This window comes from Myotis brandtii, unplaced genomic scaffold (assembly GCF_000412655.1).
Source record: "Myotis brandtii unplaced genomic scaffold, ASM41265v1 scaffold910, whole genome shotgun sequence".
Taxonomy (NCBI): domain Eukaryota; kingdom Metazoa; phylum Chordata; class Mammalia; order Chiroptera; family Vespertilionidae; genus Myotis; species Myotis brandtii.
The window spans coordinates 438,919-455,932 of NW_005371748.1; the positions used below are offsets into that span (position 1 = coordinate 438,919).

The 17,014-nt window shown below is 45.1% G+C and overlaps 2 gene segments (V, D, J or C); both read right to left on the reverse strand.

The window, feature by feature from the left end:
* Positions 1-367: 367 nt before the first annotated feature.
* Positions 368-12,096, reverse strand: LOC106724636. The segment is given in 4 exon segments: positions 368-375; positions 595-757; positions 11,774-11,919; positions 12,004-12,096. Coding segments are annotated over 4 exon segments (363 nt in total).
* A 2,699-nt stretch (positions 12,097-14,795) lies between these two features.
* Positions 14,796-15,734, reverse strand: LOC102252386. The segment is given in 3 exon segments: positions 14,796-14,836; positions 15,195-15,515; positions 15,626-15,734. Coding segments are annotated over 3 exon segments (408 nt in total).
* Positions 15,735-17,014: the final 1,280 nt, after the last annotated feature.

A 17,014-nucleotide genomic window follows, 5' to 3' on the forward strand; every position in this document is an offset into this window, starting at 1 on the left:
CTGTAATGTTATGGAATGCTTGCCCTGAAGCTGTATTTAAGGAGAAAGTGACCTGTGGCCTAGTGTCTCAGGTCCACAGATGGAGAGAATTTCTCCCAGGATGAATCCACCCAAATGGTCACCCATGTCTGATGTAGAGATGAGATTTGGGACTTTTCAGATGATGGCCTTCAGGTGAAATTGGAAGCGAGTTGGTGCTTTAATGAGTCAGCCTATGGGAGATGTTGGGATGTACTGACGTGATTGGCTTGTGGGTTGGATGTGAATATGGGGAAGGCTGAGGGGGCTGTGGTTGTCTGAGTCATGGTTGGAGCCTGAGAATGTTGTATGGTAAAAGGGACTTTGTCAAATTTGAATGATTTATAGTTTATGACTCTGGAGAAGATCAGGAGCAAATGTCAGATGAAGAGGAAATCCCAGACGACCACAGGGTCTCAGGTCTTAACCTCTAAGTTCACCTGCTACTGGGCTGGAGGCTCTGATGTTTGGTTCCATAGAGCCCCCTGGTGTCCTGAGTGCTCCCTGCAGCCCAGCCCTGCTGTCTCCCTCAGGGAGGTTTGTGTCTGGGCTCACACTGACTTCCCCTCACTGTGCCTCTTGCACAGTAATACACGGCCATGTCCTCAGTGGTCACGGAGCTCAGCTGCAGGGAAAACTGGTTCTTGGACGTGTCTATGGAGATGGAGGTTCGGCTCTTGAGGGAGGAGCTGTAGTTAGTGTCTCCATCATGCCATATGCCCCCAATCCACTCCAGCCCCTTTTCGGATCCAATGCTAATAACCACTGGTGATGGAGAGTCCATAGACCATGCAGGTGAGTGAGATGGTCTGTGAGGGCTTCACCAGTCTTGGGCCCAACTTCTGCAGCTGCTCCTGGTACAAGACACCTGGGGACATGAAGCATCAGTCCCTGTCTGTCATGTGCAGTCACAGCCATCCCATGACCCCTGTCTGACCCCTGATACCCTCATCTTGGGGGGCTGTCACTAGGCACAGGAGAAGACCCAGCAGTCTCATCTTCTTCTAGACCACAGCTCTGCCTTCCCAGATACCTCAGCCCTGTGTGAGGAAAGAGCTGTGAGCCTGCACAACCCAGGAGAGAAATTTTCTCTGCAGCTTGAAGAGAAATTTCAGGTGGTGCAGACTATCCCATAAGTTGAGGGTCTGAGGTTGGGCTGCCTTGGTCATTTTTGGACCCCTGTTGGGCATCTGTTCCCTTGACCTCAATCACTAGGTAAGTCAGGGACACGGGTCATGAAGCACATTGGAATTAGGTCAAGGACAACCTCTCCTGAGAAGAAGAAATGTTGGACTAGATGCGTAGGTTCCATTGGTAAATTCTCATTCATCTTTCAAGCAAATTTAACAGGGATTAGCATTTGTTTAGCTTATGAAACCCAACAATTACATATATATACAATTACAAATGTTTATCATTGTCATGTTACATGCTAATTATGTTCATCTTGGTGTAAGAAATAAATTAAAGCATTTTAAAAACTTATTTTTTTTGTTAAACCTCACCTGAGGATATTTTTCTATTGATTTCTTAGAAAGAGTGGAAGGAAGGGGGAAACACAGAGAGAGAGAAACATTGATATGAGAGACACACTGGTTGTCTCCTACAAGCACCCCAACTAGGGCCATCCGGGAATCAAGCCTAAACCAAGGTATGTGCCCTTGACCAGAATCGAACCCCATGACCCTTCAGTCCGAGGGCTGACATTCTATCCACTGAGCCAAACCAGCTTGGGCTCAACCACAAACTTTTAACATTGTGCAATCCTGGCATGTGCCCTTGACTGGAGTCAAACCTGGGATCCTTTAGTCCACAGGTCAATGCTCTATCCACTGAGCCAAACCAGCTAGGGCTATATTTATTTTTAGAGAGAGTGGAATAGATAGGGAAAAAAACAGAGATAAATGTCATTGTGTGAGAAACATAAAGATTTGTTGCCTCCTGACTCTGGACTAGCAGGCGCTCTGACATGGGTGTGGACACAGACCTGCCCCTGGTCACAGAGAGTCATTCAGGGACCTGCCTTCCCAGTGTCCACCTGAGACTCTGGAGGAAGGGTACCTGGAGGTTGACTATCTTGGAAGGAGCCTGTGAGCTCATGATCAGCTAAGAATACTCAAAGTGCAGAGCAATTTTATCTTCTATTAAATCACTTAACTGAGATGGATCAACTGAAAGAGATATGAGATAAACGGCTTTTGGACCTCCCTGAAGAGACCAGATTATGTGGTTTTACAACAAAGGCTGTTGTGAAACTTCAATTAGTCCCTGAGTTCACACCTTACAGCTCACAGAGCAATTCAGAATCCTCACCTTAGAGAACTGCTCCCATGCAGGAGTCTAACTCAGGATGCTTAGAACCCTCTAGAAGCTGCAATTCAGGAAGCAGAAGCTGACCCCTGACCTTCTGTACAAGGGGAGGATCAGACAGGGTAAACTTCACTCAGTGTGAGAACCAGACCCCACTCTCACTCCTGCTTTGTGCTTATTGACTTGCTTCTCATTGCTGGCTGCTGTCCACAATGCATGAATACCTCCCTTTCCCTTATTATTGCAATTGTTAGGTGGACACAGGGGTCTCACCCCAGGTTTGGTGCTGATACCTGGCAGCTTTCAAGCCTTGCCCTCCCTCGTCCACTTCTGCCCACATCTGGACATGCATGTGAGGAAGCCTGGTGGTCTCTCCTCTGCCCCTGGAGGCGGTCCATCCACTCCAGCCCCAGCCCAGCACAGGACCACCACCAGTCCTCACTCCCTGACATAGCTCACCCTGAGCCAGTCCCTCTCCTGGCTCCCTGAGGGCATTGCACCTTCTGGGGAGGCCTCCCTGCCTCCTGAGACCAAGGTTCTGTCAGAGCTGCATGTCATCTCATCCCCTGGTGTGTGGGCATCCTCAGACTCACCCTCTGAAGTTGCTGTGGGCAGGACCCTGCTGTCCTTGCACAGGTCCCACAGCCATCGTCTCTGTGTGCAGGGGGCTGGGCATTGGCTACCCAATGGCCTTTCTTCTCCATCAAAAATGAGAGCTCTTTGCTGCTGATCTGTCTGTGTCACGATCATGACTCTGGAGAAGGTCCAGGAGCCATTGTCACATGAAGAGGAAACCCAGACTCCAACAGGATCCAGGCTGAGCCTCCCTCTGCACCTGTGCCTGGGCTGCCTATACTGATCAGTGGGTTCTCTGTGCCCCCTGCATCCCAGCCCTGCTGTCTCCCTCAAGGAGGTTTGTGTCTGGGCTCACACTGACTCCCCCTCACTGTGTCTCTCACAGTAGTACAAGGCCGTGTCCTAGGTGGTCATGGAACTCAGCTGCGCAAGAACTGGTTCTCAGACATGTATCTGTAGATGGAGGTTCAGCTCTTGAGGGAGGGGATATAGTAAGTATTTTTATTATGATTTATGCTCCCCATCCACCCTAGCTCCTTCCCCGGGGGTTGGTGTATCCAGCTCCAGTCATAACCACTGATTGTGATGGATGAACCAGAGACAGTGCACTGAGGGAGAGGGTCTGTGAGGGTTTCACCAGTCCTGGGCCCAACTCCTGCAGCTACAGCTGCACCTGGGACAGGACACCTGGAGACAAGGAGCATCTGTCCTGTCAGTCACGTGCAGTTAGAGCCATCTATGACCTCTGTCTGACTCCTGAGACCTTCACCTTGGGAGGTGTCACCAGGCATAGTAGAAGACCCATCAGCCTCATCTTCTTCTAGACCACAGCTCTGCCTTCCCAGATACCTCAGCCCTGTGTGAGGAGAGAGCTGTGAGCCTGCACAGCCCAGGAGAGGATTTACCCTGGAGCTTGATCAGATATTTTCATACGGGGCCTCCTTTCCTGTAAGTAGAGGGACTGAGATCAGTCTTCCCTGGCCTTTCTGGGGCCTCTGTGATGGCATCTTTTCCCTTGACCACAACCATCATATATTTTAAAAAGAGGGAACCACCCGGAACTCAAACACAAACTTATCCCTCTGCTGTGAAACATGTCAGAAGCTGCAATTTCAGAGAGAGGAGGACTTAAAAGGGTCCTTGGAGTTGGGTATTAAAAAATATATCTTGCTGAAACAGGTTTGGCTCAGTGGATAGAGCGTCGGCCTGCGGACTGAAAGGTCCCAGATTTGATTCTGGTCAAGGGCATGTACCTTGGTTGTGGGCACATCCCTGGTGGGAGATGTGCAGGAGGCAGCTGATCAATGTTTCTCTCTCATCAATGTTTCTGACTCTCTATCTCTCTCCCTTCCTCTCTTTAAAAAATCAGTAAAATATATTTAAAAATATATATCCTTTGGAATTGCAACTGAAATTGTTATATTGTAAATCAGAAGACGCCTTAATCAATAAATCAAATTAATTTGGAGATTTTTTATTTTTATGCTAGTACTAGTGGGCTCAGAGTAGAATGTCTCTGTCAAATTCTGGGCCCCAACATGGTGGAGGTCTTTCCTACTTATACATTTTTCAGCTCTTTGTCTTCCAAATTTGGAAAGGACAGCCATTCTCAATATCTTATATCTAAATTTATGATGTTACTTTTATCTGAGAAACTACCTCTCAAGCACAGACAGGTGAAACATTTGTGATTCTTGACGTTGGAAAAATTTTTATTGTGTCTACAGCTTCTTGTGGAAACTATTTGATATGCAAGCCAGTGGCCTATTGCAGAGACCCCAATCTAGTTACATCAGAAATAGTCATGACTTTAAGTGGAGAAAAGACAAGAAATAAAAGCAGTGATCATGCAGGTGTACAACTCAGAATCTTTCCTATGTTGAAGTGATAATGGTAGGGGATTTACCTTTTTTCTCAGTCTAGTGTTATCAGTAATGTTGGGGTCCAGAGGGAGGTGAGGGCAGAGAATTCCTACCATAGAATTTCTCATAGGAAAGGGAACTTCAACCCTGAGAGGAATCCCTCATTTCCAGCCTCCCTCTGCCCTTTCCCTGGGAGGTCACTGTGGTCAGAGGGTACTGGGCTCTCCCACAAATCGTAACACCCTTAATGTAATATTTATTAACTCTGCCATCAGACTGATTTGGAAATATATTCTATATTTTATTGATATTTTACAGAGAGGAAAGGAGGGGGATAGAGAGTTAGAAGCATCAATGAGAGAGAAACATTGATCAGCCGCCTCCTGCACACCCCCTACTGGGGATGTGCCCGCAACCAAGGTACATGCCCTTGACCAGAATCCAGCCTGGGACCTTTCAGTCCAAAGGCCGACGCCCTATCCACTGAGCCAAACCAGTCAGGTCTGGAAATATATTCTTCATGTTTATGTTTTAAGTTGCTCAATGGAATCCTTGATGGGACCAAAGTCTTTAATTTTGACCAAGGCTAATTTAATAATATTTTCTTTAATGGGACCTGTTTTGGTGATTTTACAAAGAACTCCCCAGAAAATGCTGAGCCTCCACTGTCCATGTGAATTGGCTACAACAGCCACTGGAGCAGGTTTTGGTACCAGAGGGGAGCACTTCTGGGAAACTACCCATAAATCTGGATGCAACTGTGGAACTGGGTAAGGGGAGGAAGCTGGACTTTTTTGAGTCATATGACAGGAATATGACTGATATTTATAGACATCGAATAACTGAACATGTGGGTTTAAAGCATCCTCCAGTAAAGGCCCAGAAGAAAGTATAGGGCATGATAGAGACAGCTTGTATCATTGTAGGAAATACCTGCAAATTGATGGACAGGAGATGCTAGAAACAGAAATGTTAAAGATCATGCAGGCAGGGATCAAGAGAAATAGAAACATGTCATTGCAAATGGGTGGGAAGGGGATCCCTTGTTTCCTACTTACCCATTCTAACTGTGTCTCTCTTCTAGAAGGTAACACCTTCCCAGGTGCAGGGGAGAGGATCCACACTTAGACACTTTTATGGTCATTATTCACATGGTCTAACCATGTACCATCCAAGTTGCCTAATACATTGGGGTCACATTTATAAAATCTCTCAACACTTACAGGAAAGAGTGCACACACCTCACTGGAGGAGCCACGGTGATGGTGTGTCTGTATGTGAAGCCATCATTTCATTGGACCAAATCCCTGTCTCAATCTGTAGTCATCAACCTTTTTTAAGTGTGTGATTCTTTTTTTATTTAAAAAAACTGTATTGTTTGAAGTGTTACATAAGTCCTCCATTTCCTCTATTGTGCCTCATCTTAATCATCATCACCATCATCATCATCATCATCATCATCATCACCATCACCATTTTCTTACTTATAATCATTCTTCTCATTTTCTATATAGACAAGATGGTTGTCCACACACAATGACTTTTTATAGGAAAAGAAAGCAGGTGTCTTCTCGTTGGATGTCATTGGGAAATTCAACCCCAAAGGCTCAACTCTAAGTTGACACAAGGCCTTCTAAAAACTGATGACCTTGGATAAACTACAGATTTTCACAAAGACATTGGACCACAACCTCTGTCCAATTCTATCATCACCATCACCTCCTCCATCACCATCACCAACATCATCATCATCCTGATCACCTTCATCATCCTCATCCTCATTTGCTTCCTTATTCCTCTCATTTTCTGTAGCCCTGGATTTTGAGCACACATAATGACACCTTATCTCAATTTTTGCAGTTTGTATAGTTGTTAAGTAAAATAGGTACCCATACTCTATTTTATTTTTTGTTTGCTGACAAATGATGGCTTTTTCTTGCCTCTTCTCCATCTGACACACATTAGAAATCTAATAAGAAATCATAGTTTTGTCTTTAGGTGTCATTGGGAGATAGAAACCATTCAAGATCCTGGAAGCAGAATTCCTTCCCTCCCCTACCAGCTTGAAAATAATAAAGCAGAAAGTCAGTCTCCTTTGACTCCATCAAAGCAGGTCTGACCTACTGAAGGGCCCTCCCTGTACTTCCCAGAGATTTCAAATATGTACATGATAGCCATTCCATGTCCCCATGGTGTGTGTATTTCTCATCAGCATGGGCGTGAAACAAGCGTCTATGGTTCCCTCTACCTCTGCCTGGTGTCACCTACCTTGGTGCTATGAGCAAGATGACAAGGCAGTGATTGTAACCACCAGGGGTTCTTCATCTCTAGCTTTCAGGTCACATGCCTCCAGTGTCCACTGTTCAACACGATCATGTCCTGCTGCTGGCTGGCTGGCACCCTGAGCTGTGTTGTGCTGAGATGCACTGTTGAGTCTGCAGAGCCTCTGGTTGTATTTAGCTGACTTGAGTCAAAATATTTAATCAGTATTTGGTATTTTGCACAAGAGTCTGAAAGAGAATCTCTGATATTTGTCCATGTGAAGAAATTGTCCTTCTTCACAACAGACTTTTCTAACTCAGAAACATCAGAGGGAGGTAGGCGCAGAATCAAGTATCCAGAGGGTTTTCCTGAGGGAAACTGTGACATTAAAAGGAAACACCATGGGACACCAGCCCAATCCTTCAACTGCATCTGCTACTAGGATGGACCTTGTGTTCAAGGACCCTGAGTGCCCCATCTTGGCCACAGCCTTTCCTGAAGGGAGGTTTGTGTCTCTAGGCTCACACTGACTTCACCTCACCATGTCTCTCACACAATAATACACAGCCATATCCTTGATTCTCAGGCTGTTCATTTGCGGATACAGCATGTTCTTGGCACTGTCTCTGGAGATGGTGAATTGGACCTTCACAGAGTCTGCATAGTATGTGCTACTACCAATACAAGTAATAGCACAAATCGGCTCCAGTCCCTTCCCTGGAGAACCAGTTCATATGGTAGCTACTGAAGGGGAATCCAGAGGCTGCACAGGAGAGTTTCATAAAACCCCTAGACTGCAGGAAGCCTCCCCCAGACTCCACCAGCTGCACCTCACACTGGACACCTGCAAACACAAAGACATCATAGACAGGAAACTCTCACACGCCCACTGTTTCTCTCACTCATGTCCACTCACATACATAGTGTTTCTTGTTCTCCACAATTTACCTCTTAAAAGAGCAACTAGGAACACACAGATGAGCTGAAACTCCATGGTGAGTGGTCTGTGTTCAGTCCTCATCAAGGAATGGGAACACCTGTGGATCCCAGGGCTGGGCTCCTGTCCAGAGCTGCAGCATCAGTCCTCCTACTCTATAGGGAGCTCTGATGTTGGATTTGCCCTCCCCACTGGACCCAACTGCTACAGTACACCTATATCCAGACCCACGTGAGAAAGTTTTCATAAAAAGAAAGAGAGAAGGGCTCAAAATGAGAGATTTCTTTGGCAGTCACCAGTAATGACAACCAAGTGAAAGCAACCCCCATAATACAAGAAAGAAGTAAAAGTGCAGGAGGTTCATGTTCAGGAGATGGGAAGTTCCACATGACACTTTCCCCTAGAAGTAATCAGAGGATAAACTTAGACCAGAGTGTGAGCCTAGAGCCAGTGGACCAAGTGTTGGGGGAGATTGGAGGGTTTCTGTGAGACCCTGGGAAACAGATGCATGAACTATAGAGACACAGACAGAGCGCCTGGGTCCTATTCCTTCAGGTGAGTCTGGTGCTGAATGTGTTGTAAGAAAATGTGAACTGGCTAAACAACAAGGAGATCACAATCTAATGAAACAGGGACCCTGGACGTGTGTGTCCTTGGTCTTGGTAGTAAATCTAGACTCTGTTGTAGATACAGTTTAATACATAGGGATATAGAAGAAACTCCATCATAACCAGATCTGTCTAGATGAAAATATCAGTAATGATTTAGAAATAATTAAGTTTTTGACATGATATTGTTATGATTGGAAACCTGATTGTAATGAATGGAAAAGGGCCTTTCTTTTTCTCGGCTGTGGCCACCATAACTTATGAGAAGTACCAGGTAATTAAACCTCAAAATTGTTAGCTCCTCTGATGCAAACAGTCCCTCTGTTCAAACTGTGGGTGAAGATAAGCTATTCTCAAGGCAGCATTCTTGCATCCCCCTCCTCCCTGCTGTTTTCATAGCTCTGGGATAAATCACACCAATGAGTCTCTAGTTAATAGAAAGTTCCCTTCACCCCTCCAATTCAAAGTGCCTCTTTGTGAATCCTTTACCTTTTGCTCTAAGCATGTTTTACAAGCTTGGGATAAATACAGATGAGACACCTCCCTAGGACATCTGCCAGACTGTTTCCTTGAAAGCAAATAAAGTGTCTCAACTTCAGCCCTCAGTCCTTCTCCCTTCCCTGTCACCTAGCAACAGCAGACACTACTCTTTAAAGAAGAGGCTGCATTTTGTTCCTGCCCTGTATTGACTAGTGATACACCAGCCGTTTCCTTGTCTGGAATGTGAAACACTATTCCTTTCTGTATCTCTCCATTTAGTTGTGAATTCTCGCACAGCATGAGTCACTAGCCAAACCCTAACACAGATGTTTGCAAGTGAACCTTGGGAACCCTATCATCATGTCCCCACATTATGGGGTTCAAAGGGAACCTGTACCTGATTTAATGCCATATTGGGGGTAAGAAACCCAGGAACATGATGGGGGACTAACCAAGACAGGTCCAGGGTTCTTGTTCATTAGGTTGTCATCTCATTGTTGTTTAGGCAGTTCAAGTTTTCTTCCCTCACTTTCCTCAGAAACAGCCCCACATATTGAAAACACTTTTTAGGGAGTGAGCAGGAGCAGAAGTCATCTCTGTGTTGGTTTTGTATCTTAAAATTTTCCTGAATATTAGTTATATTAGTTTCTCATACAGTTATTAGGGTTTTCTATGTACAAAATCATGTCATCTGCATACAGATAAGAAAAAAAAAACATTTTAACTGGTTTCTTCCTGATTTAGACTTTTAAAATTTCTTTTTTCTTATCTAATTATTCTGAAACGGACTTCTAGTTTTGACATATAGAGGTAGTTACAGGGGAGCCTTTGCCTTGGTCCCTATGTAAGAATAAAAGCTTTGAAATTTTCTCTGTGTAGCATGATGTCACTTGTGATCTCAAATGTAGCCTTTAGTATATTGAGGCCTATGAATTCTAAAACTATCTGTTAAAAATTATAATTCTGATGGGATTTTCAATTTTAAAGACTTTATTCTGTATCTATTTATATGATGGTATACTTTACCCTGCATTCTGTGGATGAGATGTATCACAGTTATTGGTTTACATATGTTGAGTCATCCTTGCATGCTAGGATTGTATCCCACCTGATCATGTTAAATGGCCCTTTCAATGTGCTGTTAAGTTTGCTAGTATATTGTTGAGGGTTTTTGCATGTATGTTCATCAGGGATACTGACCTGTCATTTTGTATGTTTTTACTTGGCTTTGATATGAGTGTAATGGTCACCTGAGTAAATCTGTTTGGAAGTGTTGGCTCTTCTTTTAATTCTTGGTAGAGTTCAAGAGTTGATTAAAAAGATATTAATTCTTATTTGAAATTCTGGTAGAATTCACCCTTGAATCCATTGGGTCCTTGGCTTTTATTTGGTGGAAAATTTTCACTTCTAATTCAATTACTTTTATAAAAAAATTTGTAACAATCTAGCAAAGTTGGGATCCAACTCCTAATTTGAGCTCCTACTAAATGGACTGAGAAATACAACTGTTGATCTTCACAGGGCATGGTCATTGTTGAAATAATAGTTTCCTGCAGACCACATATTTCATATGACATCCAGGAGAATGAAAAATAACTACGTTTTTGTATATAGAATTCATAAAGTACAATGTGTAACTACATGAACAGTATTGTATCACTGTTCATGTGTGAATGCATGTATTTTCCATAAGTGAGTGTGCAACGGTGTGTATGTGTGACTCTGTTTCCTCGGTAAGTAGTAAGAGGACGGTGTGGACACAGGGGGTTCCATGGATGCTCCTAGGCTTCCAACATGCTCCCGATGGACATCTCACCTGCAGTGAAGCTAGAAAACCTTGGATCAGGAGGAAAGCTGGAGGGATGAGTTCTATAATGCACATCCCAACCCTCAGTGTCACCTGTCCCCACTGTGGGGTTAGCACTGCTTCCTGCAGGACAGCAGGGGTCCCTCATGTGGACGGATGTGGGGGCTCCCTGTGCTTATCAATGTGGACCCAGAAAGGGAGGGTGAGGTCCCACAGCCCTGAGTGTGTTCAGGGCTTTCAGGAGCTGGACTAGCCCCGGATCCAGGAGGGGAGGGCACATGGAGAGTCAGACACTGAGGGTAGCTGTGACCCAGGAGGGATGGATGCAGAGCTATGCACACAGCACAATCCCAGCAACCCACCTGTGGAATTTACACTCAGCAAAACATTGAAAAGGCTGTGAAAAAAGTCATTTTTAGAATTTGTGAAGGAGACTTCATGAAAAAATCCATGTCACTGACAACATTTCACCTGCAAACAGACAATGTCTCTTCTTCCTTGATGTCTACAGTGAGAATATGAGAAGGAAGAATCTTCCCTAGAGGCAACTGAGAGCTTGAGAGGAAATCCCTCAGCCCAACAAGAATGCCCTTCCCTCCCCAACTCTCTTTGCCCCTATTCCTGGGGCTGCTCACTGTGCTGGTGGGTCCTGAGCGCCCCCTGGTGTCCGGAGCGCCCCTGGCAGCCCAGGCCTGCTATAGGCTCAGGGAGGTTTGTGTCTGGGCTCTCACTGACTGCCTCTCACTGTGTCTCTTGCACAGTAATACACAGCCGTGTCGCCTGTAGTCACAGAACTTAGTTGCAGGGAGACCTGGTTCTTGGATGTGTCTCTGGAGATGGAGGTTCGGCTCTTGAGGGAGGGGCTGTAGTAAGTGTTTCCATCATGGCATATGCACCCCATCCACTCCAGCCCCTTCCCCGGGGTCTGGCGGATCCAGCTCCAGCAGTAACCACTGGTTGTGATGGAAACTCCATGGTCTGCGCAGGTGAGGGAGAGGGTCTGCGAGGGCTTCACCAGTCCTGGGCCCCACTCCAGCAGCTGCACCTGGAGCAGGACACCTGGGGAAAAGGAGCATCAGTCCCTGTCAGTCATGTGCAGTCACAGCCATCCCATGACCCCTGTCTGACCCCTGAGACTCTCACCTTGGGGGGCTGTCACCAGACACAGGAGAAGACCCAGCAGCCTCATCTTCTTCTAGACCACAGCTCTGCCTTCCCAGAGACCTTAGCCCTATGTGAGGAGAGAGCTGTGAGCCTGCACAGCACAGGAGAGGATTTACTCTGGAGCTTAAAGAGAAATTTGCATGTGGGGCAGACTTTCCTATAAGTGTGGGGTCTGAGGCTAAACTGCCCTGGCCTTTCTGGGGCCCATGTGGGGGCATATCTTCTCTTGACCTCATCCACCATGTAAGTCAGGGACTTTGTCCACTTGGGTCATTAAGCTGATTGGAATTCAGTCAAGGACAACCTCACCTGAGCATAAGAAGAAATGTTGGACTAGATGAATACGTTACATTGGTAAGTTCTCATTAATCTTTCAAACAAATTTAATAGAGTTTAGCACTTGTTTAGCTTCTGAAATCCAACACTTACATATAGCATTGTCATTTTATACTTTAATTTTGTTTACTTTAGTGTAAAAATATTAAAAAGAACAGCCATCTTTAATGCCATGTTTTCTTCATTTCTTCACTTTGATATGAGTAACTGCTTCACAAGCACCAGAAAGGGAGACCCTTGATCCTTGATGTTGGAACTTTTTATTGAGTTATATCACACTGTGCAAACTCTTTCCTTATGGAAGCACAGGGAATATTGCAAAGATCTCAAACTAATCACATCAGAAAGAATCATGTTTTAACCTGGAGAAGAGATAATAAATGAAAGCAGTGATTATGCATATGCACAATTGAGAATCTTTTATATGTTGAAATGATATGGCAGCCTATTAAGTGACCTGATTTCTCAGTCTAGTGTTATCAGTGATGTTGGGGTTTAAGTGAGGGAAACTGGAGAATTCCTAGCATACATTTTCTCACAGGAAAGGGAACTTCAACATTGTCATGTAACCCTCATTCCCAGTCTCCCACTGCCCCATCTCTGGGGATTCTCACTGTGGTCAGAGGGTGCTGGGCTCGCCCCCATAACATACAACAACACCTTGATGTATAATGAACACATTTTCCCATCAGGCACATTATTCAGAAAGATATACTCCTGCTAAGCTAGTTATTTAATTTCCATGATGGAGTATTTGGTGGCACAATTGATTTTACTTATATTAATGTTCAATTCATCATTATTGTCTTTAATGGGACTTTTTTTGGGTGATTTTACAAAGAACTCCCCAGAAAAATGCTGAGCCTCCACTGTCCATGTGGATTGGCAACAGCAGCCATAGGGACTGGAACAGGTTCTGGTACCAGAGGGGGGCGCTGCTGAGAAACTACCCATAAATCTGGACGTGGCTGTGGAACTGGGTGAGGGGAGGAAGCTGGACTGTTTTGAGTCACATGACAGAAATATGCCTAATATTCATGAACAGAGAGTTACTGGACATGTGGGTCTAAAGTCTCCTCCAGTGAAGCCCCAAAAGGAAGTGCAGGGCATGATAGAGACAGTTTGTAAGACCGGAGGAAATACCAGAATATTTATGAGCAGGAGTTTCTTAGAAATTGAAAACTTAAAAATTCAGCAGGAAGGGAATAAGAGAAATAAGGAACATGTCATTGCCAACTGATGGGAAGGGTATTCCTGTTGCCTACATGCACATTCTCACAGTGTCTCAATTATGAAAGGTAATACCTGTCCAGGTGTAGGGGATCTGCACTTATACACCTTTGGGATCATTACTGATCTGGTCTTACCGTGAATCACCCAAGCTGCCTAATTCATTGCGGCCCCATTTGTGAAATTTCTCAACACTTTTAGGGAAACGTGTGCACCCCTCATTGGAAGAGCCATAGTGATGTGTGACCCTCTGAACAGCCTTCATTTCTTTAGGCAAAGAGCCCTGTCTCTGTCCAACCTCATCATCACCATCCTCTTTCTCTTCTTCCTCCTCATCGCTTGCTGACTTATAATCATTCTCATATTTTGTAGACATGGTGGTTTTCCACACACATTAACATTTTATCAAATAATGAAAGCAGGAATCTTTCATTTAGATGTCATTGGACATGGAAATCACAACTGCCACACCGAAGAGTTGTTACAAGGCCTTCCAAACAACATATGGTTTTGGACAGGGGAGAGATCCCTCCCAGGACAGTAGATCAGGACCCTGTCCAATTCTATAGTCATCAGCACCATCACCATCACCATCACCACCATTATCATCATATGGCTATTTATAATTATTTTTCTTAGTTACAGTAGACACTGTTCTTGTATACACATTTTGACCATTTCTCTCAATGTTTGCTCAATTTTTATAATTGTGAATAAAATATGTAGCCATACTTTATTTTCTTCTTTTTCAGATTGTTGAAAACTAATGGCTCCTTCATGCCCCAAATAGAAATCTGAAAAGAAAGGTTGGGTCTCCTCTCCAGATGTCAATAAGAGGTTGAATCCACACAAGCCCCTGGAAGCAGAATTCCTCCCCCTGCCCCACAACTTCGACAAAATAAATTCCCTCAGTCAGTCCCTTTTCCTGGCTCCACCAAAGCAAGTCTGACTTCCTGAAGGGCCTTTCCTGTGCTTCTCAGAGATTTCAACTCTGTGCATAATAAACATTCCATGTCCCTTGGTGTGTGTTAATCATCATCCTGGTCATCCATACCAAGCTTCCCCTACCTCTGCCTGGTGCCACCTACTCTTGGTGCTATGAGCATGATGCCAAGTCAATGACTGTCACCACAGGGGTCCTTCTTCTCTAGCTTTGCACTCATAGGCTTCTGGTGCCCACTGTCCAGAACACACGAGTTCTGTTTCTAGCTGGCTTGGACCCTGAGCTGCTTGGAGCTGAGCTGCACTGTTGAGTCAGGAGAGACTCTGGTTAGATTTAGCTGATGCAGGTCAGACATTTGATGATGAATTGTCATTTGGGCTCAAGAGTCTCAGAAAGACACTCTGCAGTTTTTCCACGTGAGAAAGCTGTCTCTGTTTACAACAGACTATCTACCTCAGAGACGTCAGAGGTAAGCACAGAGTCAGGAATACAGAAGTTCCCTGAGGGGAACTGCGACATGAAGGGGAAACCACACAGGAAACCAACCCAAACCTCCAAATGCACCTGCTGCTGGGATGGTCCTTGTGTTCACGGACCCTGAGCGCCCCCTGGTGGTCACAGCCTCTCTTGCAGGGAGGTTTGTGTCTAGGCTCACACTGACTTCCCATCACTGTGTCTGTTGTACAGTAATACATGGCCGTTTCCTCGGCTCTCAGGCTGTTCATTTGCAGATACAGCGTGTTCTTGGCGTTGTCTCTGGAAATCGTGAATCGGCCCTTTACAGAGTTGGCATAGTTTGTGGTACTTCCATCAGGATTCATTCGACATAACCACTCCAGTCCTTTCCCTGGAGCCTGGCGGACCCAGTGCATCCAGTTGCTACTGAAGGTGAATCCAGAAGCTGCACAGGAGTGTCTCAGAGATCCCCCAGGCTGCACCAAGCCTCCCCCAGACTCCACCAGCTGCACCTCACACTGGACACCTGCAAACACAAAGATATCTTGGTCAGGAAACTCTCACACATCCACATCCACTGTTTCTCTCATTAGCATCCACTCACATACTCCGTCATTCTTTTTCTCCATAAGTTACCTCTTAAAAGAGCCATAAGAAAAACCCCGCTAATCCCCAACCTCATGATGAGTGGTCTGTGTTCAGTCCTGATCAGGGAATGGGAACACCTGGGTATCCTGGGGCTGGGCTCCTGTCCCAGAGCTGCAGGGTCAAGGCTGGGCTGGTTTTTATGAGCAGAGGGGTTCCTATTTGCATGTCCTCCTGCTATATAGGGAGCTCTGGGGTTGGATGCGCGAAATAAATGACACCATATCAGAATGTGACATGTCTAAGGATGCATGTATGTTAAATAATTCCTGGCATCTGGCCTATGTTCTCCACACTGGGACAAATCACTCCAGCTCACCTGTACAAAAAAAGAGAAGGATTAAAAATGATGGATTCCTTCGACAGTCACCAGTAATAAAAAGAAAGAGAAATTAACCTTCAAATCGGATAAGTAAAAGTGCAGCAGGTTCATGTTCAGGAGATGGGAAGTTCCATTTGACACTATTTACCCTACAAAGTGATCAGAGGATAAACTAAGACAAGAATGTGAGCCTAGAGCCAATGGTTCAAGTGATGGGGGAGAGAAGAATGTCTGTGTGTGTCCCTGGGAACCAGAAGCATGAACTATAGAGACACAGACACAGCTCCCGGGTGCTATTCCTTCAGGGGATTTTGGTGCTGGATGTGTAGCAGCTGCACTTACTCCTTTGTGGTGTTTATTCTCTAGACTCTGTTGTAGATCCAGTTTCATACATTGGGATATAGAAGAATCTCCATCATGACCCGGTGTGTCTAGGAGATGGTGTGGGTAATGATTTAGGAATAACCATATTTGGGTCAGGAAAATGTTGTTATTGGAACCATCAATGTCTGCATGTGACCCTTGGGACCACTGTCACCATGTCCTGGCTCAGCTTCAGGTCTCCTGTCTGTGACCTGTCCTGGGGTGTCCACAGCTGCATGCACCTGTGAGAGGGGTGCTGGTGGATGAAGGGGGGCAGGCGGCTTTTACAGGGTCTGATCTGCCCCTGATGCTGTAGGAACAGCTGAGGAGAGTCAGCAGGGCTCTGGCCATGAAGCTCAGGGGCTTGGGCAGATCTAGGGAGAATGTGGACAGTGGAAGGCAGCTTGGGAGATTTTCTTCTTGAATTTTGGGAATATTTTGAGAAAGATCAGCGTTAGTGCTTTTTTGAATGTCTGGTGAGATTCACCTGTGAAGTCATCTGGTGCAGGACTTTTGTTTGTTGGGAGTTTTTTTAATTCCTGCTTTGATTTCATTAGGTTAATTTGGTATATTTAGATTTTCTTATTGTTTCTGATACAGTTTTGAAAGAATATATGTTCCTAGAAATTTAGCATTTTCACCCATGTTTTCCAATACGTTGATATATGGTTGTTCATAATAGTTTATTATAACCC